Source organism: Lissotriton helveticus, chromosome 3_1 (genome assembly GCF_964261635.1).
Source record: "Lissotriton helveticus chromosome 3_1, aLisHel1.1, whole genome shotgun sequence".
Classification (NCBI taxonomy): Eukaryota; Metazoa; Chordata; class Amphibia; order Caudata; family Salamandridae; genus Lissotriton; species Lissotriton helveticus.
In genome coordinates this window covers 968,278,078-968,304,042 of record NC_136061.1, presented here as the reverse complement: position 1 = coordinate 968,304,042, position 25,965 = coordinate 968,278,078, and the positions used below count along the sequence as shown (strand labels likewise).

Here is a 25,965-nt window from a genome sequence, read left to right as displayed (position 1 = left end):
TCAGATTTTGTTGTGAATGTGAAAAAACCTTAGCAAGTCCCTAAAAACAAAGGTTAAAATGACAATATAGTTAGTTGAACATTTCAGTGCCAGGGTAATTTTTTGTACTAGAAAAAAACACAGAAAATCACCAGATACAGTTAGAAGAGCAAACTATATTTTGCACCCCTGCCACGCACTGCTTATGATCTCACATATTACATCACTCATGATATGTTTGATGACATAATTTATGACATCACTGATGATCTCTCTGGTGGCCCTAGTGCTCTATGTGCACCAGTGCTATCTGTATTGGAGAAGATGGCGCACAAATGCCAGCACTACTTTCTGTAATACTCAAGTGAACCAGGGGTGTAAAAGACAGGCGTTCATGCCCATTGCGCCCCGGGGGCACTGCTCGTAATACAGCCCAGGGAGTCCTACAGGTTAAGTTCAGAATGCACTGGCAGAGCCTGTGGTAAGGGTACATCTCACACCCATCTTTTAAGAAAAGACTTTCCACAAACATCCTATCTCCTCACTCTTAGATCTTTAGAGGAACTAATTGTCTTATTTAGAAAAACGTAGTTGTCGAAGGGAACTGGACAATTCCAACAAAGGTGGCTTCAAAACCCCCTCTACATATCTATTGCTGGCAATATCCCTCAGTCAAACAAGAATCTAGCTCCCCCAATGTGCACCTCTTCACTGCTTGAGGACGACTCTGAACTGGAGTCTTCATGTTGACATTGCACGCGGGCTTCCTGGACTTGTTCTTCTGACACCTGTACCCAGCTCCTGCAGTAAGCCACTTTCTGTGGAATGATAGAAAAATGAGTGAACATGCAGATAAATCAACACCAGGCAAGTAACAGATACTCAGATGAGTCAATATTAAGGAAAAATACACAGAAGTCAACATCAAACAACAGATACAAAGAGGAGTCAATATCATGCAGCAGATACACAGAGGAGTTAAAATCACATAGCAGATACTTCAAGGAAACCTATTGCTGATCCTTGGTACCAAGGGCACTTGTACGTGTAACTGTTATTCCATGACCCATGTGGAGATATGTCACTGTCTGTATTAATGAATCTTTTTACATCACTTTTAGTTGTGGTGTCTGACTAGTGTAACATGAGTCTGGCTGCCGCATTCTGGACTACTGCAATGCGCTGTACGCTGGACTGAATAAGAGTCAGCTGCAGCGCTTGCAGGTAGTCCAGAATGCGGCAGCCAGATTTGTCCTTGATCTTCCCCGACGCTCTTCGGCCACACTGGCCAGGAAGCAGCTTCACTGGCTCCCGATAAAGGAGCGGGTAGTCTTTAAGTCCATGTGCATGGTCTATAAGGCTCTGGCGAAAAGTAGCCCTACGGGCATTGGATCCATCCTGTCTTACTACAATCCCGGCAGGAACCTCCGCTCCTCTAACCATCTTCTTTTCCGCATTCCTCGTATTCGGAAAACCAGATGGGGCGGCAGGGCTTTCTCCTATTTGGCTCCAAAATGGTGGAATGATCTTCCATTGGAGCTAAGGTCCCTTCCCTCCCTCCAGACCTTTAGAGCTGCCCTCAAAACACGCCTCTTTGTACAAGCGTATGAGTAGTTGCATCCTGCTTTTTGATTCTTTTTGGTAGGCGCCTTGACACCTCCGGGTTTTAGTTTGCGCGATACAAGATGCATAATAAATAAATAAATAAATAAATGAGTACACTTAATACGTTCTCTGTAACCAGAGCACTTGAAAATATTGTTTGCCTCATTCTTCTAACTAGAACCTCTGATTGTGGCATATATGTAACCTTCACTTTCCAGAGTCTGACCTTCACAAGTAGATTCCCTGCCCTACAATGTGACTGAAAATCTACTTGGAAGGGACATGTAAGAAAAACTAAAGGAAGAGGAATAGCGTATTGAAGGACGTTTCTATCAACATTTTGAAGAATTTAAACTGCCTAAACGATTTTCTGAAGGCCTCTGATAGCTGTATCATTCTAGCAGGTTTGTTGGGAAATTGTGCTGAGTCATACACACATTCCACCTATTTTCCTAAATTTTCAGGCATGTAATGTGAAAATGTGCTACAAGATGCCTACTTTGGGCCAAGTATTGCATTATGTTTTTTGCGGCAGTCCCCATCATATTCCCTGATCTCTCTTGCATATCGCACTACCATACTTTGTTCGATCGATCACTGCCAACCTCCAAAGGCCATCAGTTGCCGCTGGTCTGCTTGCCAACACAGGTTAAAAGTGCTTAGTTGCTCCAGATCATTGTTTAAATAAATGTGACAGACAACATTTTCGAAGAAATATAAATGAGGAAACTTGCAAATTGATCCTAGAAAATGCGTGTTGTTGCAGAACCCAGGGCCTCATTTATGAGGAATCGGCGTAGGACAGTGCTGCAAGTCTTCTTGCTGCACTACCCTACAATGTGAAAGTGCAGGGATGAACCGTATTTATGAAATCTGAAATTTATGAAATTCCTGTCCTTTCTCCCTGTGCTGGTGCACAATTTGCTGCCTAGTGCCAATGTAGGCAGCTGCAGCCAGGATAGGTTTTGTGCAGGAAGGTGCCTTCCTGCAGAGAAACCACTCTGAGAAGCGTGTTCCTCTTTCTATGTGTGCTGCAGAATGAAGCACACATAGAAAAAGCAAAAAATGAGGAGCAATACAAATATTTTATCTTGTTATGCCTGCTCTTGGGAAGCGTAAGATTTTGTCGCTGTCCCAGGTTTCTGTGATTGAATAAATCATTGGACAGCATCAAAATCCATGGGCGTTGAGTGGGAAAATGCACCACATGCCCATGGAGCACCTCCTTGATGCAGACTGAGGCAAGGTAGTGATTTGCGCTGCTTTGTCTTACTCCATACCTATGAAGCCAAGCAAAGGCATGCAAAGTGGCTTTGCATCACCTCAAAGATATGATTGGGAGTTTTGCCTTGCCGGAACATCATAACAAATGACACTCTGGTAGCACAAGCATCTCATGAATACGCCCCTCAACTTTATAAAGTGCCATGGGAGATGGTGAGGCCTAATGTATAGCAATTCAAAGGAACATGACCAGATATCACATTTTCCACCGCCAGCTGTTCATAGATATGACTTTTTCAAATTAATCTTCTGTGCAAATATTACCACGGTGCAAAAGAAGAAAATCAAGAAGAGAGAGTGCAAAAACAATGTGATATTAAACAAATGTGATGGTATTTACCGAATAGGGCCCCCTCTGGAACTCACAGGTAGATGGATCCTGCCTAGAAGCTTTTGTACAAGTTGTTTCTTGAATGTTCAAGTCCAAGACCAGAATGATGATGTCATCGAACTGGAAGTCCACCTATGAGCATATGAAGTGACCTTAGACCATGGGATGTCCAGTCCAAAATTCGAAATCATTAAATTCTTAGCAGCGTTTTGTTCAGTTGCAGAGTGAATCTTGTGTAGACTCACAAGTCTCTTGTTTATCACGCATCATTCTCTCGCTAACACACAGGCAGAATGATAATTAGCTTACGCCCTAGTGACGAGTTGGATTACAGAAACATTCTCTTTGTCAAAATCACTAAGCAACATACTAGAAGACTACTCGACAGTGAGGCTCATCCTCAACCTCCCACACAGACCTCACATTACACCACACCTTAGGGAGCTCCACTGGCTCCCGATAAACAAATTCACTCAATTCAAACTCCTCAAACACGCATTCAAGGCACTATACAATTCAGGCCCCACCTACCTGAACAGTTGCATCTCCTTGAACCACTACCCAGACACTTCCCCTCCTCAGAGCTCCTATTCGCACAGATTCCACACATATGCAGAGCCAGATCAGGAGGACAGGCTTTTTCTTACATCACTCCTAAAGCATGGAACGGCCTCCCACTCTACATGAGAGCCTCCTCATTTCTTCTTGAATTCCGCAACAAGTTTTTATTTATTTTATTTAACCAACCTGCCATAGGTTGAGCTGGGCATCCACACCTGCTCACCACCGGTATACCCTCGCAGGTGATAGTGTGCCTTGGAAATACACATAACATACTTTCCTGAAAGCAGACAGGAGATTAAAAGGCGTATAGGATAAAAGCCCTTGGGCCACTGCCACAGAGGTGAATGAGAACGTCCCTCAGGGTCGAGTCTGTTTTTTGTTATTTTCTTGCCTATTCTGAACAAACTGGAGCTGATTTATCCTACACTATAAGTCATTTCTTTTTAACCCCTCCCATGCTCATGACGAGTTCAGCTCGTCATGAGCCATGGTTCCCATGTGCTCATGACCAGCTGAGCTCGTCATGACCGTTTGAACGCTCACACGCGGGGCTAATTCCCCCGCTGTGCGAGCGTTCTACAGAAACGGGTGTGGCCGTGACGAGCTGAGCTCGTCATGAGCACACGACCACCGTGGCTCATGACGAGCTGAGCTCGTCACGAGCACAGGGGCGCTGTGCGCGCCCCCCGCCCCCCAGCACAGTGGGGGAATCAGCCCCGCAGGCAAGGGGTTAAATCAAATAGAACGAATGGTTGTAAACGAGTGTAAATTGAATCACCAAATTTACAGTTTGCAATCTAACATCCGAATTTGCTTTCCCATTCCCTACGTCGAACAAATTAATACATATACCACAGTGTCTTCGGTATTAATGGAACTGACCCCCTACAACTTCATGGTGAATCAGATTTTTAAATGGCTCAACTCGAAGCCATGGCTCACATTTTTGACCTGGTTCAAACAGGTGCTTCTATTAAAATTGTTTATTTTGTCTCAAATTTGCAAAGTTCATATTTCTTGACCTGCAAAGAATCTCTTCGATTGGATAGCTTGCTCATTCCTACAGGTGATAAAGCATCCGTTTACATCAGCAGTCGTATTTTTCAGCCTCATATCGTAAATTAGCGCATTTTGAGGTCCTGTAGGCTAAAAACCTGCAAACCCATCATCAATTCCCGGGCAGCTGATTCCCTAATCTCCCATTTCACTTACTTCATTACAATCCACTTTCTCCCCATCACACCCTTGTAAACTTCTGAGGTCTTAAATCTGACCCACAAAATGAAAGTTCCCAAATCCCCCGGACCTCTGCACAGTCACTTCCCTCAAACAGTCCCCACCCCTCCCCTTGCAATGGATTAATATTTCTCTTCAGGCTGGAATTCTTCCCATTTCAACACCGTCACTGCACTTCTGAAAAACATCTGCTGACCCTGAAACTCTGGTAATCTATTAGCCGATCACCAACCTGCGCCTCCCCCCCCCCCTGAAAAATCAGAGAAAGGGAGGTGATGAGAAAACTCCAATAGTGACTGGCCCTAAACCACCTCTTCTACAACAATAGGTCTGGATTCCGCCTCTGAGGGACACCAACATTTCCTCGGCTCAGATGAGGGCTCTTAAAATTGACATTTCTGAAGGCCGTCCAATGCTGCTGGAAAGGTAATAACACTAGCCATGCAGATCAGGTTCTCTGCTAAACTAGAACCATTCATTTCTCACCAACTGCAGCCAAAATGTTAGACTCAAGTCTGTAAAATCCGAAACCCACCTCATGGGACCCAACTGTCCTCAAAGATCAAGCCTCCCATGTCTTATCTTCAATATCTAGGTACATCTCCAGTCGAAGTTCCTTGGAAAGCTTTAAGCTGAGCTTCCAAATGTAAGTTGGTGAAACTCACATCCGTATTCCATGGAAAAGGGTTCTGGCAATGCGCCAATATCAGCTCTTGCTTGGACCTTGGTTTCCAATGGATGAAGGAATGTTTCCTATGCATGAATGGTGCCAAAAATGAGAACCTGGTGATCAGCTGCACAGCTATTTCATATAGAGCCCCATTTAGGCACACACCTTGCAAACTTGGGTAATGGTTACAATTCATCTCTTGATGTAAGTGTAGAACTTTGCACTAACAGATTAGCGTTTGGTAACCCACCAGTGATGTATGCAGCTTCAGTTTATTTTCTGGTGAAGACCTCTACCAGGAGTTAAAGGAGACACCTCACAGGGGTACCCTGATTGTGCCTGTTCAGTGTCCCCATTATAGGTGGCCCTTGTGTATGTGTGTGCAGGAGGAAATCTCTGGGGCAGTCGGTGTCTGTGGCTGTGCTGTCCTGAGTGGCCTAGCCGTAAATGCAGGTCTTCGAAGTGACTGGTTTGGCCTCCACCCTACGGTGTCCCGCGTGTGTTGTCATAAATCTCTTTGGTGCGCGGTGCCACTCCCCTGCGGTGTCTTGGTCCTCATCAATGAGCTGGTGCTTGGACTATCAGGTAGATGTGTCTGAGGTGGCCTGTGTGTTTATTATGTGGGACCATATAGCCACACAATTGAATCCTAGTTGACTCAGTTCGGAAGAGTGAATTGTTTATTTATTGTGCTAAGAAGTCCCAACAGGTAACAACAAGCCTTGTGAATATAAAAGTCATTATATTAAGCACAGTATAAGCAGAGCTACTGGAATATGTGGCAATAAAGGACTAATTTATGAGGCAGTATTGAATGAATTAAACAACAGGAAAAGGCAAATTATAAAGCAAAGGCAGCACATTTTGTGACAGTATTATTTTTTAATATAACTTTTACTCATTGTAGCACTGCCTGGGCAAAGATAGTACCGGTTAAACATCCAAATACAGTAATATGCAATTGAAAGATGACCAGCCAACCTCTGTGACAGGCTTTCTACTGCACAACAACACATATCACCATGTTTTAGTAACTTTGTTCCATTTGAGCAACAAACAAATATTTTTTGTTAAAATCTGCAGATTACACATCAGATGATGAATTATGTGGCATATTAAAAAAACGCTGTGACCACAGAATCATAAATCCAGTTGTCCAGCTTATAAGAGAGGCTGCAACAACATGAGTTAGTGTTTAAGCTAAAATAGGTGCTTACAAAAAAATACATTTTAGTAATAGGTAAGCAGATTGTGCCTACAGGAAATATTTTTATAAATCAATTAAAAGGAAACGTTCTCATTAGTAAAGCAGGTGCAGTGGCTCTCGAGCCCAGAAGGGTGAGTGGCCATTTGATCACAATTCTATTTCACTTTTCAAAAGAGGCATGGAGGCTCATTTTTATTGCTGGTACTAGGCCCTAAGGCATCCTTGCTGCAAAGAGGCGAGCAACCCATAAACATTTCCTTTTTTTCTGAAAGACACACAGAGTCTATTTCAAGATTGGAGTGGTGGTCAGGCATGGTGGATAAGCGTTGAAAGAGGCAGTGGAGACAGCCTGCTACTCACAGCCATAGGCATTATTAGTGCATCTGTTGCATTGGGGCCTAGCAGTGTGACAGGGGATGACAACACCGCAAGTATGGGAAGTAGTTGTGTGTTAGTCAACTTCTGTTTGGTGATTTGATCTTTTAGAAGTTTCATGTTTAGTGTTGTTTAAGAGCTAAAGAAAAGGCAACCCAGAGAATGACCTCACAATTCCCACCCCTTCCTATCGGCCTTGCTCCCCCCACTCGCCCAAATCTTACCATAACATTTTGGAGGGGACCCCTCATCAAAATGCTTGCTATGGGGGGGGGGGGGGGGTGCGGGGGGGGGGGGGCTCGGATCAAAAAGGTTTGAAGACTTCTGCTCTAGACTATATCAGGTTCAGTTATGATCAGTCACACAGTACCTGACTCTGTACATGAATGACAGGAAGGCTATATCTTAACCTCTTTCCCGACCTCCAAAAGCAAGGGTTCTGTGATCCTCTTTGATGACACAACCATTATCACTTCCTAAATCAATGAAGTAGCCATGGGTGTGAACATTCAACTCACTCAATATTGGTCAAAGGTCATAAAACCTACTGTTCTCACGGAGCTCTTGACCACTCCAAAGAGGTTGCGGCTGTACAACTGTCGGTTCACCTTCATTATGGAGGCATTGATGGCATCTTCGAAGAGAGAAGAGTCATAGTCCTTTATCCAGGCCGGGAGTCCTGCGGAAGACAGGTGCAGAAGGATGAAGTTAGCAGGCAGAACAGGACAAGATCAGCCACCAACAGGGGCTTTGGATGCAGCAGTGAAACAAGCAGGCCTACCTGAGCAGTAAGGAGCAAGGAGGGCTAGCAGGGGTAGGAAGAGCTGCATCTTCATGGGAATTCCCTTGTCTTGGAACTGTCCTTTCATTGGGCCCCCCAGCAGCCCTCTCAGTACAGGTATCTCTGGAATCAGAGCAGCCTTTTATCCCAGCTGTGCTTCTAACCCAGTCAGAACATTGACCCGCATGCAAATATTTGCTGTGCCAATGACATGCAGGGCACTTCAGACACAAGGGCCAAAGCAGAGGGAGGGAGAGAAATGCATATCTATTAAACATTTACCACAGCCTCTATTTTATGTATGTGGAGTTGAGGCGATCTCTTTGGAAAATCGAATGTACAACTAAATTTACATTTACCCTAAACCATGTTTCAGCAGACTTATATAGAATTTCTAATCACAACGCCAAAAACCGCATACAACAACTATTAGATATAATTTGCTAAGTTCTTTGATCAAAAATTAAAACTCATTAAGTAGTCATTACCTGACCTGTTATCACAAATGAAGAGGAATTTTTCTTGTAAATATAAGGTGATGTGGCATCACTTTGACTTAGTCTTGGCTGATGTATTTGTAAAAAGTATCATGTATGTATGTATGTATGTAATTGGTTTTGTATAGCGCATAAATCACCTATAGCTCTCATAGCGCTGCAGAGAGATCAGATAGAGAGGAAGAAGAGAGGTGTGGAACATCTTGGTCAGAATAGCCAAGTTTTCAGATTTTTCCTAAATGATTTATGATTCGGATCACATCTGATTGATAGAGGAAGTGTGTTCCAGGTGGCGGGGCCTATTTTAGAGACACTTCTGTCTCCATTTCTGACTGTAAAAAATAAATCAGCCAACCAATTAGCAGATCTCACACTGGGGAACATTGCCAAAGACTTGCTATACTTGATTTTGCCTCATTCCAAAGACCTAGTGATCCTCATACTCAAGGAGTTTTCACTGACTGCCTTAAGATTGACCAAGTTCCCTACTTCTAAGTAGACCCTTCTCTGGATGTGGTCGACCTCAATAACTTTTGCTCTGTGTCAGATCTTCCCTTTCTCACTAACGGTATAGCGAGTGCGTTACAACTCACAACATACAGAATAACCTCTTCAGTGAGATCCAGCCTGGTTCAGACAAAGGAGCAGTGTGGAGACTGCCATGCTACAGGCAGTTAATGACACACTCAGCATCCTCAACTCTTGCTTTCTTGTCCTTCTCAACTTTTCTGCTGCGATTGATAAAGTGAACTACTTTATGTTGATAGAGACTCTCAAGGAATGCATGCAGTGGCATTGATGATTGTCCTCAGTTGGTTCACCTCTTACTTGACAAATCAGTCGCATCAAACTCAAATTGACTCACGTTTTTCAAATGTGGTTGCTTTAACTCAAGGAGTCCCACAAGGCTCTGCTCTGACCTATTACTCTTTTCAGTTTGTAAATTGAACCACTTGGAGTCATACTTGAGAACTTTGGGATGCTGTACCTCATTGCCATGTGGATGATACAGAGGTATATCTCAAGAGCTCCCCAAAGATGTCTACCATCTTGCTCAAACGTTAAAATCTGTCCAAGAGTGGATGATAGCCCACTCTCTAACACTCAATCTACAAAGACGGAGTTACTGCTCATCTCATCATCTCAGGCGCCACTACCACCTGGATTGTTATGCTTGGTGTTCCTGACTGTAAATCTACCTTCATTGATAGTGCTAAATCGAGGGGTGCCATCTCCACAAAAGACCGAGGGATCCTTTATGAGTGCCCCTTTATCACCCCCAGGAGATACCAGCTCAGAATGAATGATATCTGGCAGTAACTTACCATGAGATAAAAGGAATTACAAGTTATTGCACCTGGACTGGGGAATAACATGCAGACCTGGTAATACATAATCAAGTTCTGCATATCCCACGCCTTCTGGGGGAATAACGGGCCAAAATACAGAAACATGTCTTGCCTGCTTGGAGCGGGTGACAAGTATTATGGAGGCTTCAGTTTTTCTCTCTAGGACGGGTGAAAGGGGGCAGGGATGGCGGGCGGGAAGGCATCTTTCTTCTTCACCTGGGGGAGTGTCTTTTGTTCCCCCCATGCTGAAGGATGCAGGCAGATGGGGCTCAGGCACAGCAGTTGCCTACAGCCCCAGTAGTTTTGCAGATGCCTCCGGAACTGGTATCTCTTGGCCCTTAATTAGTGGGTGTAGAGTTAGAGGACTCGATACTTGTGGGCCTGGGTTGACTGGAAACTGTTAAGTTGCCCAGAGCGGCATCGCCCCAAAGGAATACTTCTTTGGGCAATTCATAATGAGTCTCTCGAGGAATTATTTAGAGTTCTGTCGGGCAGCCCACTATCAGGAGGTCATAATCTCTACCACACTGACGTATTGCTGCCCAGCATATATAGAGTGTGGAGGGGTGTTTGGGGCGTTACGCCCACCTAATAAAGGTACTATTTAATAAATAATTGTGTCCAGGAGCTTACCGTCCTGTATGATAAGGTGTCTGTCAGATTTCATGTAGTATTTTTAAATACTAACTCAGACAAAACACCCACACACTCTTGTATCTGTTTTGAAAAGTTTAAAAACCTTGTCATATTACAGAATATACTGTTATGTACTGCTCACAATCTGCACTCCCTTCTCCTTTCACTGGCTCTTAAACCACCAAATTCGCTGCTTCCCATGTAATGATATGCTAGCGTTATTGTCAGAAAATCTGAAGCTTTTACTGAGCAAGCTTTGCCCCTGGAGATGTCTAAACCTTCAGAGCAGTCACCACCACAACACCTCCTCTGAAGGCATTGGGAGTTTTCTGAGTGGCTGCCATGGTTCATGCAGCAGCTCAGCAAACTTTTTTGTTTCTCAAAACAAACTCCCAAAGCAGAAGTTTTTTTTGAAAAATAAGATACCCAGCACCCAGACTCCTTGGGCATTTTCTTCCAGGTTTTAGGGTTCGTTTTTAGGTCGAGCCTGGGCAGCGCGTGCGTTGCTCTGCAAGGCATGCTGTATTCAGGTAGGGACTTGAAGCTCCGCCCACTCTCCGCCCATATTTTTCATTGGCTCGTGTCATTGTCCTTGATGAATGCAGCCTTCTAATTCGTTATTACACTTGTTAGTCCCTCCTTAGTACCGCATTGTCTTCATTTGTAAGCTTCCATGAACACCCTTGCTAAACGTGTTGGGGCTTGGTAGGCTTTAATTACAGCCTCCGAGCACTATTTTGTTAAATGCTATTCACCATGCTCTCTCGTAAGGCTTTATTTTTTTCTCATAGCTGGCATTCCACAGTGGCAGCCGCGCCTCTGGTTTGTTTGCAGCCGCTTTGCGGTGGTGAACGTGGCAACATGTTGTTTTTTTTCCTATTTGTTATTTAACTTCTGTTTGTAAAAGTGCCCCATGCTGCACTATAACGTTAACTACTTCGGCGCTGATGACGAGCTCAGCTCATCATCAGTTGCGCCGCTCGCACGCTGATGACAAGCTGAGCTCGTCATGTAACGCGCGTTTTTAAAAAACGCCGCGTACCGCGGGAAAAGCCGCAGCGCGCATGCGGTTAATGGGGGTCGCTCCCCTTTCCTTAGACGAGCCACGTCTAAGGAAAGGGGCTCAGCCGCCATTAAACTGAAAGCACTTAATGGGGCGCTTCTGCAAACAACCAGTTGCAATGCAAAAGGTATCACATCTTCGAGAATTTCGTAAATGCGAGTCCTATTGCACTGCAAATACTTGTTTAATTTTTCAAGTCATGACCCCCAAGCCTTTCCAACAGTCCTGAACAGCGAGAAAAGTAGGTCAGACCATCCAATGTAAATAGGGCAGGCAGTCTGATGTACTTAGACGGACTGAACTACATCTGGCCATCGGCCTAAGGTTTCCTTTGTTAAAGCCAATGGGTGCATTGTCAGAAGACACATGGTAGGCTGCCAGACTCTATTGAGAAACAGACTGTCAGTTTGACAAACAGGGTACTCGCTCACGTTTGCAGCAGAGTAGTCTGTCCATCAATATATGTCCATTAGGCTACAGATACAAATCAAAGCAATTTAAGTAAGTTTTGGAGGGAGGTGGGCAGACGGGAGACGCGCACTCGGATGCACAAATACACATAACACTCACAGCAGTGTATTCACACACACGGATGCACACACACAAACACATCCATTCACAACACTGTTCACCAAACATTCATACATACACGCACCACACATTTAAAAGACAAGCATTTACAATGCAATGGTTTCGCCTTTTGAAAAGTTTGAGCTATTGCCATTGTAAATGACAATTTTTATTTATGTGTTGGTTTTGAAAATAAATAAATAAATGGCATTGTCATTTACAATGCCAATAGCTTAATCTCTCGCAAATGCGAGACCTATAGCATTTGCAATGCAATAGGTCGCGTATTTACGCGAGTTTGAGCTAATGATATTGCAGATAACAATGCGTTTTATTTATGTTTCAAAAACCAAAACATAAATAAAAGGTCTCTCACACTGCTGTCGCTCACACACTGCTGCCTCTCACACACCATGCTCTCCCACACACCATGCTCTACCACACACCATGCTCTCCCTAGAAGACTCACACTGCTGCCTCTCACACACCATGCTCTCCCACACACCATGCTTTCCCTAGAAGACTCACACTGCTTTGTGCTGGATAGTGCGAGTTGATAGCCTGTAGCTATAGGAACTGGTTACTTCTAGATAGGGAGCAGATGTAGCGATCTGATAGGTCTGCTTGCGCAGTTAATTGTTGGCTACAGAAAACTGTAAGGAGGAGGGGGGGGGGGTGGAGATGGTATGGCCAGAGTGCATAATCGTGGCACTTAAAGTACTGGACAAACTGTGATTGAGTTAGTGTCGACGGGAAGCATGAATCGGGCAGAGCAATTATTTTTGTGCAGAGCGGGACATCACGCAACCCACCCCTGCAAACGACACCATGCACAATTAAGCTATTTTACGTTTTGGCTACAAAAAAGAGGGCCCTGCCATCTACATGTTAACAGCTGTTTTGTATGTATTAGGAGCATGTAGAAAACACTTAGTTTATTTTGTTAGTCTCCTGAAAAAATGCCTTGTATCCCAAAGACATGATCACCAGTGTCACAATTCTGAGAAAGGCATATCCTTATACAGCCATAACCAACAAACTTATAAAACATCATTATCAGCAACAAAACACCAACTATCCTTACACTTCTTTTACTTACCATAATACAAAAAGAACGATAGGATCTTGTAAACCAGGGAGATGAGGTGTAAAACCCGATTTTTCCTGGGAGGCCAAACTAGCTGCAGAAAACCCAACATACGGCTCTACATCACGTAATACAGATATTCTAAATCTAACAGGCATATTTCGAAACAAATACCATTTTAATGCAGATGACTACTACTTATATCTGGTGCATGTGGCGTTGTTAACTTTTCAACTAGGAAGGAAATACGAAGTAGCACAGGCCTGTACAGTTTAATCGGATGCCTTTCAGTTTGGAGCACGCTCATTGTACAAATCTGGACCGTTAACCTGTCCCTATTTGGCCAAGCAAAATGAATTCAGCAGGTGATCATGTGTGGATGTCGTATATACAGCAGGTCACTTATTTACACTAAATAAGCCGAACATGACAAATGTGCAATAATCCAATAAAGAGTAGACAGCTTTAAATGGAGACGGGGATAGAGGTCCATACAATTTCACTAGACAGCAAAGCCGTTTATGTGAATTAACCGGGTTACTACTGGGGGTGCACGATATCCCGATCATTCTTATAAAATAGGTACTTACGCATGGCAGGTTGCGGGTATGCCCCAATCTCCACGAATGAGCAACAGAATATCAGCCGAGTGATAACTCTTCCATACATCAACCCTCCAGTGCTGATTCTGTGCTACTGCACACTCCAGCGCCGAGTGCTGACCCCTGTTAGACTCTCTGCTCTGCTACTGATCACAAGTCATGAGCCATTGACTGGAACACTGCAAGCCACTGTGGAGGTTCACACTGCTGCTATGTCCACAGATTGTCTCCAGCAGCCTTGCCAGGCTACTTGGAAGAAATGAGCAAACCAGCAAAGGTTAGGTGCCCTGCTAACCTATCAGCACCGACAGCAGGTGAAAGCGACCTCTGTCCCTTTTTAACTTCACCCGCAACACATTGTTGTAAGACCCCCTTGCCTCTCTATCACCAGTGCTGGGATGCTGCTGTGTTCCGTAGCACGGCTCAGATTCCTGAGGCGTCCATACTCTGTCCTCAGATATACATCAATTGGAGGCTGCCTGCGGATATTGCCACTACCCTTGGTTTTGCACAATCAATGTGCTGCCTAAGGAATATACTTCACTAGTTTGCAAGTTGACAGCTCTGATTCATCACACAGTCCTACAACACTGAACGCAAAACGGTTATCCCTATACAAAGGCAGGTCTGAGTCCTAGATGGGGTGCCTTATGGTGCGCACAGTGTCTTTGTATGCCACAGTGAAATATTCAATTTGACGCGGGGTTGATGGGGCTGCCGGGATTCAGCTCTCCGGCGCGGGCGGCACACGAACAGCGGGAGGGGGGGCGGGAACGAGCAAACGGACAGGGGGGAGGGGGGGGGCAGAAACAGACAGCGGGAGGGGGGCGCACTCACCTGGACATAAACAACACCAATCCGGCTGAAGACGAACAGCGGGAGGGGGGGGCGGGAACGAGCAAACGGACAGGGGGGAAGGGGGGGCAAATGGACAGCGGGAGGGGGGGCGGAAACGGACAGCGGGAGGGGGGCGCACTCACCTGGACATAAACAACACCAATCCGGCTGAACAACACGGAAAGAAAAAAAAATAAACCCCGCCCACCGCCGCATTGACGGGACCAAAGGGGCCGGATGAGTAAAATTCTCAGAAACGCCCACGAGTCGCCTCGCAGGATGACGGACGCCTCTGTTTGCCAATGGCTAGCGTCCATTTATGGAGCTAGCCAATGGGAAACAGAGGCGGGACGAACATCCATACTGTTAACAAAAGTTTTCGCCTGGGCGAAGCACTGCGTGCTACGGCCAGGCGAAACCTAAAAAACACACACTTACCTGCAGCTCTGTCTCGGAGGTCCCAGGAGGCTAGGGACTGCTGCCTTCCCACATTGGCTGACCTAAGGTCAGCCAGTGAGGAAAGGCAGCAGTCCCAACGTCATCACAGAGTGGGATGGGGACAATGAGACTGCTGACCCCACCCCACTCTGGGATGAAGTGTCACTGATTGACACTCAACCCTTGGCGCTTCAGCGCTTAAAACTGAAGTGCCCAGGTGTGAGGCAATCAGTGACGCTAACCCTCGTCACTGAGGGGAGGGCCTCAGGGACCTTTGCTGAGCTGAGGTCGTCACGACCACAGGAGCTGTGACTTCCTCAGTCCAGCAAAGTTCAGCTCAGGCAGCCAGGAGCCTGCGCTGGCTCCTGGCTGCCTGACCTGAAAATGAACAGTGTCTGTCAGGCTGACCTTTGTCCAGCCTAACAGACACTGTTCATGAGGGGCAAAAGGTGGAGGGGCGTGGCCCCTCAGCTCCTATGGACCGGCCGCGGCTGACGCAATGGCCAAGAATGCTTATTCATCACTGCAATTGCTTTATGTGATTCAGCAATTTATCGCTGAACAAGACCTTAAGACTGTGTCTAGTCTCTGGTAGTGTCAAGGTTAAACTATGCCAACTCTCTCTTAACTCGACTTCCCTAACTGATGTTGCCCCCAATTAAATCTGCATTTTGAACTCTCTGCTGTTGTGCGTTGTTCCCATTGTTTTCACTGTCGCCTGCTATTTTTTTCTCATGTAACATATACAAAACCACAAAAATAAATACAATGAATAAACAACCTTTTCTCCGAACCAACTATCCAACATTCCTGGCTTTCTATTGCCACCTTGTGGCCGAATTGAAAACTGAACTTTGTAGTTAAAATTGACGACATAAATTATCTATGCATCTCGACGTAATTAATGGAATAGCATCTAATTTGGTAATAAATCTATAGAAAAAAATCAAGCTCACATCATGTCCGATAATTTACTAATATCCATGCACAGGCTTGATGATGAAAGAGTAGTTTTGAGTGTGTACATAAATGACGGAGAGAGTAACCAATAGACTGTAAAAGATGGGCATGTTTGCACTGTCAGCAATCCCCCACAGCCTGGTGATGCCATCAACTCCAGTGCAAGGGATGTGGAGACTCTGGCAAAATTGTATTTTGCATTTAGGTGCTACCTTTAGATTAGCAATGAAATCTGTTTTTGAGGCCATTTGTTTAAAATCTGGCTCTTTTCTATGGCTTTTTGCGGTGGCACTACAAGGCATTTGGCTGTAGTGACTGTAATATATTACTGGTGCTGTATTCAATTAAAATTGGCAATCTTCAAAAATTTGAGGGGCCTTGTATGTAAATGCACTTGTGACTGTCTTCCTTTTTAGGTCGAGCCTGTCAATGCGCTTGCGCATTGAGCTTACGAGAGATATTGGGGCTTAACCAGAGCTTAACCATCGGCGATTGCATGCAGTGATACAGATACAAATCAAAGCAATTTAAGTAAGTTTTGGAGGGAGGTGGGCAGACGGGAGACGCGCACTCGGATGCACAAATACACATAACACTCACAGCAGTGTATTCACACACACGGATGCACACACACAAACACATCCATTCACAACACTGTTCACCAAACATTCATACATACACGCACCACACATTTAAAAGACAAGCATTTACAATGCAATGGTTTCGCCTTTTGAAAAGTTTGAGCTATTGGCATTGTAAATGACAATTTTTATTTATGTGTTGGTTTTGAAAATAAATAAATAAATGGCATTGTCATTTACAATGCCAATAGCTTAATCTCTCGCAAATGCGAGACCTATAGCATTTGCAATGCAATAGGTCACGTATTTACGCGAGTTTGAGCTAATGATATTGCAGATAACAATGCGTTTTATTTATGTTTCAAAAACCAAAACATAAATAAAAGGTCTCTCACACTGCTGTCGCTCACACACTGCTGCCTCTCACACACCATGCTCTCCCACACACCATGCTCTACCACACACCATGCTCTCCCTAGAAGACTCACACTGCTGCCTCTCACACACCATGCTCTCCCACACACCATGCTTTCCCTAGAAGACTCACACTGCTTTGTGCTGGATAGTGCGAGTTGATAGCCTGTAGCTATAGGAACTGGTTACTTCTAGATAGGGAGCAGATGTAGCGATCTGATAGGTCTGCTTGCGCAGTTAATTGTTGGCTACAGAAAACTGTAAGGAGGAGGGGGGGGTGGAGATGGTATGGCCAGAGTGCATAATCATGGCACTTAAAGTACTGGACAAACTGTAATTGAGTTAGTGTCGACGGGAAGCATGAATCGGGCAGAGCAATTATTTTTGTGCAGAGCGGGACATCACGCAACCCACCCCTGCAAACGACACCATGCACAATTAAGCTATTTTACGTTTTGGCTACAAAAAAGAGGGCCCTGCCATCTACATGTTAACAGCTGTTTTGTATGTAATAGGAGCATGTAGAAAACACTTAGTTTATTTTGTTAGTCTCCTGAAAAAATGCCTTGTATCCCAAAGACATGATCACCAGTGTCACAATTTTGAGAAAGGCATAACCTTATACAGCCATAACCAACAAACTTATAAAACATCATTATCAGCAACAAAACACCAACTATCCTTACACTTCTTTTACTTACCATAATACAAAAAGAACGATAGGATCTTGTAAACCAGGGAGATGAGGTGTAAAACCCGATTTTTCCTGGGAGGCCAAACTAGCTGCAGAAAACCCAACATACGGCTCTACATCACGTAATACAGATATTCTAAATCTAACAGGCATATTTCGAAACAAATACCATTTTAATGCAGATGACTACTACTTATATCTGGTGCATGTGGCGTTGTTAACTTTTCAACTAGGAAGGAAATACGAAGTAGCACAGGCCTGTACAGTTTAATCGGATGCCTTTCAGTTTGGAGCACGCTCATTGTACAAATCTGGACCGTTAACCTGTCCCTATTTGGCCAAGCAAAATGAATTCAGCAAGTGATCATGTGTGGATGTCGTATATACAGCAGGTCACTTATTTACACTAAATAAGCCGAACATGACAAATGTGCAATAATCCAATAAAGAGTAGACAGCTTTAAATGGAGACGGGGATAGAGGTCCATACAATTTCACTAGACAGCAAAGCCGTTTATGTGAATTAACCGGGTTACTACTGGGGGTGCACGATATCCCGATCATTCTTATAAAATAGGTACTTACGCATGGCAGGTTGCGGGTATGCCCCAATCTCCACGAATGAGCAACAGAATATCAGCCGAGTGATAACTCTTCCATACATCAACCCTCCAGTGCTGATTCTGTGCTACTGCACACTCCAGCGCCGAGTGCTGACCCCTGTTAGACTCTCTGCTCTGCTACTGATCACAAGTCATGAGCCATTGACTGGAACACTGCAAGCCACTGTGGAGGTTCACACTGCTGCTATGTCCACAGATTGTCTCCAGCAGCCTTGCCAGGCTACTCGGAAGAAATGAGCAAACCAGCAAAGGTTAGGTGCCCTGCTAACCTATCAGCACCGACAGCAGGTGAAAGCGACCTCTGTCCCTTTTAACTCCACCCGCAGCACATTGTTGTAAGACCCCCTTGCCTCTCTATCACCAGTGCTGGGATGCTGCTGTGTTCCGTAGCACGGCTCAGATTCCTGAGGCGTCCATACTCTGTCCTCAGAAATACATCAATTGGAGGCTGCCTGCGGATATTGCCACTACCCTTGGTTTTGCACAATCAATGTGCTGCCTAAGGAATATACTTCACTAGTTTGCAAGTTGACAGCTCTGATTCATCACACAGTCCTACAACACTGAACGCAAAACGGTTATCCCTATACAAAGGCAGGTCTGAGTCCTAGATGGGGTGCCTTATGGTGCGCACAGTGTCTTTGTATGCCACAGTGAAATATTCAATTTGACGCGGGGTTGATGGGGCTGCCGGGATTCAGCTCTCCGGCGCGGGCGGCACACGAACAGCGGGAGGGGGGGGGGCGGGAACGAGCAAACGGACAGGGGGGAGGGGTGGGCAGAAACAGACAGCGGGAGGGGGGCGCACTCACCTGGACATAAACAACACCAATCCGGCTGAAGACGAACAGCGGGAGGGGGGGGGCGGGAACGAGCAAACGGACAGGGGGGAAGGGGGGGCAAATGGACAGCGGGAGGGGGGGCGGAAACGGACAGCGGGAGGGGGGCGCACTCACCTGGACATAAACAACACCAATCCGGCTGAACAACACGGAAAGAAAAAAAAATAAACCCCGCCCACCGCCGCATTGACGTGACCAAAGGGGCCGGATGAGTAAAATTCTCAGAAACGCCCACGAGTCGCCTCGCAGGATGACGGACGCCTCTGTTTGCCAATGGCTAGCGTCCATTTATGGAGCTAGCCAATGGGAAACAGAGGCGGGACGAACATCCATACTGTTAACAAAAGTTTTCGCCTGGGCGAAGCACTGCGTGCTACGGCCAGGCGAAACCTAAAAAACACACACTTACCTGCAGCTCTGTCTCGGAGGTCCCAGGAGGCTAGGGACTGCTGCCTTCCCACATTGGCTGACCTAAGGTCAGCCAGTGAGGAAAGGCAGCAGTCCCAACGTCATCACAGAGTGGGATGGGGACAATGAGACTGCTGACCCCACCCCACTCTGGGATGAAGTGTCACTGATTGACACTCAACCCTGGGCGCTTCAGCGCTTAAAACTGAAGTGCCCAGGTGTGAGGCAATCAGTGACGCTAACCCTCGTCACTGAGGGGAGGGCCTCAGGGACCTTTGCTGAGCTGAGGTCGTCACGCCCACAGGAGCTGTGACTTCCTCAGTCCAGCAAAGTTCAGCTCAGGCAGCCAGGAGCCTGCGCTGGCTCCTGGCTGCCTGACCTGAAAATGAACAGTGTCTGTCAGGCTGACCTTTGTCCAGCCTAACAGACACTGTTCATGAGGGGCAAAAGGTGGAGGGGCGTGGCCCCTCAGCTCCTATGGACCGGCCGCGGCTGACGCAATGGCCAAGAATGCTTATTCATCACTGCAATTGCTTTATGTGATTCAGCAATTTATCGCTGAACAAGACCTTAAGACTGTGTCTAGTCTCTCGTAGTGTCAAGGTTAAACTATGCCAACTCTCTCTTAACTCGACTTCCCTAACTGATGTTGCCCCCAATTAAATCTGCATTTTGAACTCTCTGCTGTTGTGCGTTGTTCCCATTGTTTTCACTGTCGCCTGCTATTTTTTTCTCATGTAACATATACAAAACCACAAAAATAAATACAATGAATAAACAACCTTTTCTCCGAACCAACTATCCAACATTCCTGGCTTTCTATTGCCACCTTGTGGCCGAATTGAAAACTGAACTTTGTAGTTAAAATTGACGACATAAATTATCTATGCATCTTGAGGTAATTAATGGAATAGCATCTAATTTGGTAATAAATCTATAGAAAAAAATCAAGCTCACATCATGTCCCATAATTTACTAATATCCATGCACAGGCTTGATGATGAAAGAGTAGTTTTGAGTGTGTACATAAATGACGGAGAGAGTAACCAATAGACTGTGAAAGATGGGCACGTTTGCACTGTCAGCAATCCCCCACAGCCTGGTGATGCCATCAACTCCAGTGCAAGGGATGTGGAGACTCTGGCAAAATTGTATTTTGCATTTAGGTGCTCCCTTTAGATTAGCAATGAAATCTGTTTTTGAGGCCATTTGTTTAAAATCTGGCTCTTTTCTATGGCTATTTGCGGTGGCACTACAAGGCATTTGGCTGTAGTGACTGTAATATATTACTGGTGCTGTATTCAATTAAAATTGGCAATCTTCAAAAATTTGAGGGGCCTTGTATGTAAATGCACTTGTGACTGTCTTCCTTTTTAGGTCGAGCCTGTCAATGCGCTTGCGCATTGAGCTTACGAGAGATATTAGGGCTTAACCAGAGCTTAACCATCGGTGATTGCATGCAGTGCCCGTGAAAAAAGCGCGTGCACTTCAAAGCCACCAGCCTCCCTCCCACAGGCATCTAAAGCTGTGCGCTCTGCCTCAGGCATTTCTCCTCCCCTAATTATTCACGGCCGGCCGGCCGTACTTTCACGGCCGCCAGGCCGTGTCTCGCGTTTCTCCTCCCCCCTTCCCCTCTCCCCACAGCAATGCCAAGAGCTTGCTTGCAGTCATTGATGTAACAGAGTGCCCCATATGGTGTTCCCTCCCACTCGCTCATCAAAGGCTGCCCACTCCCCTTCTCCCCCGCCCCCCACCTCATCCGACTTGTTCTCCATCCAGCCCACCTATTCCCTGTGATTTCTCCTGATGCTCCCCCTTATCCCCCCCTCCGTATCCATCTGAGTTACTGCATCGATTTCCATTACACGCCTTTTTAGATTTTGCTCGTAAGTTAGAGCGTTTCCATTCTTGTTTTCTCCTCTGCCCGCCCATCCTTCACAACATGATACAATCTACTTTATTGGCACGACAAGTCAGACAAGTATTGCCAAAGTAAATACATGGCAGCCCCCCACCCCCGCCCTCTCGTCTTTCCCGCTCTCTTCTCTCTCACCCATCCTCCACACCCCTACTTTCACCCTCTGCCCCTGCAGGGCCCCCGGGGCACCCAGGGGCTGCCCCCGCGCCCCTTCATACGTGTTCTCAATATGTGCGTGTGTGTGCGTGTGTGTTTACTCGGCTGGCAGACGCGCGGTGCCGGAGTTGCACTCGAGCCGTGACTGAGCGGCAGAGGCGGGCGCGAGGCAGCAGGCCAAGTTGAAGGGCATGCTTCTGACAGGACGGGCTCGGTGCTAGTACAGTGGCGGCGACGCCCCCGGTGACGATGACATGAATATACACATATATACATCCATACAGCTATACAGTATGTTGACGCCGCCTGCTGCTTTGCCTGCTATTGGCTCCGGTGGCAGTGATGAGAAACACCCCATGCCCTTCGTTGGCGAACAGCGTTCTGTTTCTGCATCATGGCTCTGTTGTGTTATATTTTTTTTTTACATTTCTGGTCATTTGTATGGCGTAGGTAATAATGCTGACAGGATTCACGCAGTCCACGTCATGCAGTATTTTCTTGGACTGCACTTGCGGCCAATGGCATATTTTTTTTCTGCTCTATTATGTGTGTCCCTGGGTACATTACATTGGGGGCGCGGAGTTGCCCAAAGGTCATATGAGTGTGTCTATTGGGACACCTGACCTGCTCAGCTACTGGACTCTTCCTCTTTCCCTTTACATATTAAGGCGGATCTTAAAACTAGTTTCATAACTTGCCCGGCTCCTCCCCGCCCCACCCAGCGCCGGTCGGCAGCCTCTGCCGGAGATGCACAGTAAGGCGGGGTAGTGCGAGAGAGTCCGCGGTTGGGTGTCTGTGTTTTGCTCGTCTAGTCCTTGCGTCTTGTGACAGTCTTCTCTTGGCATCCGACGCTCCTGAGCAATCGGCGTGACTCTCCCTACTTGTAGTTAGTTGTAAAACCTACAGTGCACGGGGCTTCACAACAGTCTGTAGAGTTCAAGGTGTGAATTCTGCCTACAGTGTAAACGGATTGCGATTAGCCCAGGTCAGGTGGAGGGAGCAGGAGGGTGGGTCAGAGGGGTCATTATTCTTCAAGCCCCATACTTTTTCTGCGCCCCACAATCCTGCTGTTAACTGCAACAGTTAAAGATTTTGTTGTATTTCAATTCTTTATTACATTTTAGGAACAATCAAACCACGATCAGTAAACAAATATCTGCACAGAAACAGAGAGTGTCAAAGGTACAATATGAAACACTCTATCTATCTATCTATCTATCTATCTATCTATCTATCTATCTATCTATCTATCTATCTATCTATCTATCTATCTATCTATCTATCTATCTATCGCCTTCACTCTATCTATCGCCCTCACTCTATCTATCTATCGCCCTCACTCTATCTATCTATCTATCTATCTATCTATCTATCTATCTATCTATCTATCTATCTATCTATCTATCTATCTATCTATCTATCTATCTATCTGTCTATCTATCTATCGCCCTCACACACTCTATCTATCTATCTATCTATCTATCTATCTATCTATCTATCTATCTATCTATCTATCTATCTATCTATCTGTCTATCTATCTATCGCCCTCACACACTCTATCTATCTATCTATCTATCTATCTATCTATCTATCTATCTATCTATCTATCTATCTATCTATCTATCTATCTATCTATCTATCTATCTATCGCCCTCACTCTATCTATCTATCGTCCTCACTCTATCTATCTATCTATCTATCTATCGCCCTCACTCTATCTATCTATCTATCTATCGCCCTCACTCTATCTATCTATCCCCCTCACTCTATCTATCTATCTATCTATCTATCTATCTATCTATCTATCTATCTATCTATCTATCTATCTATCTATCTATCTATATATCTATCTATCTATCTATCTATCTCCCTCTCTCTATCTATCTATCTATCTATCTATCTATCTATCTATCTATCTATCTATCTATCTATCTATCTATCTATCTATCTATCTATCTATCTATCTATCTATCTATCTATCTATCTATCTATCTATCTATCTATCTCCCTCTCTCTCTCTCTATCTATCTATCTATCTATCTATCTATCTATCTATCTATCTATCTATCTATCTATCTACCTATCTATGTATCGCCCTCACCCTATCTATCTATCTATCTATCTATCTATCTATCTATCTATCTATCTATCTATCTATCTATCTATCTATCTATCTATCTATCTATCTATCTATCTATCTATCTATCCATCGCCCTCACTCTATCTATTGCACCACCACAGCATCACTCAGGGGCACCACAGCATCACTCAGGGGCACCACAACATCACTCAGGGGCACCACAACATCACTCAGGGGCACCACAACATGACTATGCGCTACTACTGCATCACTGAATGCCACAGCATCACTCGTCACCACCACCCAGCGCCACCACAGTATCAATCTGTGCAACTATTCAACAACAACTGGTTCAAATATGTTCGCTCAATGTGTCAAGCTTTATTACAAATGTCACAAAAATATGTTAATATTTCACTTCTGTTCTTGGATTTTCGCCACAATAAAATACACTGAACATATTCTTCACAAAAGTTATTTACTGAAGTTTAAGCTATTGCCATTATAAATTACAATAACTTTTATTTAAGTATTAATTATTTAAAAAAAATAAAAGCCATTGTTATTTTTAATATCAATATATCTAAGTCACGTAAATACAAAACATGTTGCATTACAAATGCTATAGATGTCACATTTGCAAAAGTTAAAAGTATTGGCATTGTAAATGACAAAGCTATTAATTTCGTTATTTTCAAAACCAACACATAAATAAAAAAATTGTCATTTACAAGACCAATAGCTCAAACTTTCCTAATGCGAGACCTAATGCATTGCAAATGCTTGTGGAACCCTGGCGTTGACACCAGGCCTGACTCTAACGCATTTCAATGTACTGTTTTGCATCACTGCACTGAAGTGCATTGTCACGCATTTTAATGCCACAGTACTGACTCTCTGCCACCTGTACCAGCACTGAGTAACTGGTGTTACAATGTATCTTAATAGCCAGTGCTGCATTGAAATTCCCACCCGCGGCACGCCTGACTCACTCTGAGGACTGCAGCCAGGCCTGACATCACCTGGCCAAGGTACTAGTGCTGTGCCCAATACCGAGACACCCGGGTGGGGCCTGCCCTCAGTGGTTGCGTGATTACTGGCTATGGCACCACGGGTGATGTGACCTCACATCCCGGTCCTGGAAGGAAGTGAGGTTGGATTCAGTAAGCGGGTACTGGGGGCGTGCCGCGCGCCAGTGGGAAGTCACATGACAGAGCCTGGCTCAGCTGCAGAGTCGACACAGCTGTCCGCGTGGCGCTGCCGAACTTTGAAGTGAACCAGAACACACAACAGAGACAGTAAGACAGTAAGTACTTGGCCAGGCCACCTGCCTGCCACTTTAGTAGTACTGTTGTCACACTCACACTGTGTTACTCTGTGAAGACACGTAATGGCGTATAATATTGCTCTGTTCATCATGATGCAGTCTAGCCACATGTTCATATTAGGGCACGTGCCGGTAAGTTAGTTAAGCTATAAGTTTGCCCAGTGCAACTGCTGAGCCAGTCCACAGTCGTTGCGGCAGTGGCCCACACAAATTGGCGCTCCTGCCCTAAGCACAACCAAGAAAGTGACTGCTCCTCTTGAAATTTGCCCAACCATAGTGCCAGCGTGCATCAACCACACCGCCACCAGTACATCCCCCAGTGTGGCCAGCAGCAGCAACCATCACCTAAGAGTGGTGAGCCCAGTGACAGGCGCATCCGGCCGCCTGGAGCTGACGCGGCTGGGGTGGGCAGCAGGCAGTGGCGCATGCCACAACACTGCCAAAATCTCCTGCCAGAGCATAAAACCACATGCCACAAACTACTAAGCCACCCAAGAAATGTGAGAAGTGGCCTCAGCTGCAAGGCTTTCCTAGATTTCAACACCCACACTCACATCCATTTCCAGTGACGGAAGTTGCCTTGTCTTCCACGCTTCCAACTAGACAACAATCATTGGCCAATAGGTCTCGCATTTGGGACCTTATAAGTGTTTAGCCATGCAACAGTTGGTGTTGTTGTACCAAGGATATTCTGCTGCATAACTAAATACTTATAGGGTCCAAAAAGCGAGACCTATTGGCTATGCCAATGCTTGTTTTTTTTTGTTTTTTTGTTTTGTTTAAATTGTCAGATCCATAATAGCTGGACATGGTTTTTGTTAACAGTTCTTTGCATCAAATGAACTTGTTT

At 45.3% G+C, this 25,965-nt stretch overlaps 1 protein-coding gene across 1 annotated transcript in view; it reads right to left on the bottom strand.

The window, feature by feature from the left end:
- The window catches only part of SPP2 (secreted phosphoprotein 2), a 45,173-nt gene extending 36,982 nt beyond the window's left edge, over positions 1-8,191 (bottom strand). Inside the window, exons 1-4 of the mRNA XM_078683813.1 lie at positions 8,033-8,191; positions 7,800-7,930; positions 3,209-3,331; positions 684-797 (exon numbers count right to left, since the gene is read on the bottom strand). Of these exons, the coding sequence (XP_078539939.1) occupies positions 684-797; positions 3,209-3,331; positions 7,800-7,930; positions 8,033-8,120 (456 nt within the window). The 5' untranslated portion in view covers positions 8,121-8,191. The remainder of the gene's footprint in view (positions 1-683; positions 798-3,208; positions 3,332-7,799; positions 7,931-8,032) is intronic.
- Positions 8,192-25,965: the final 17,774 nt, after the last annotated feature.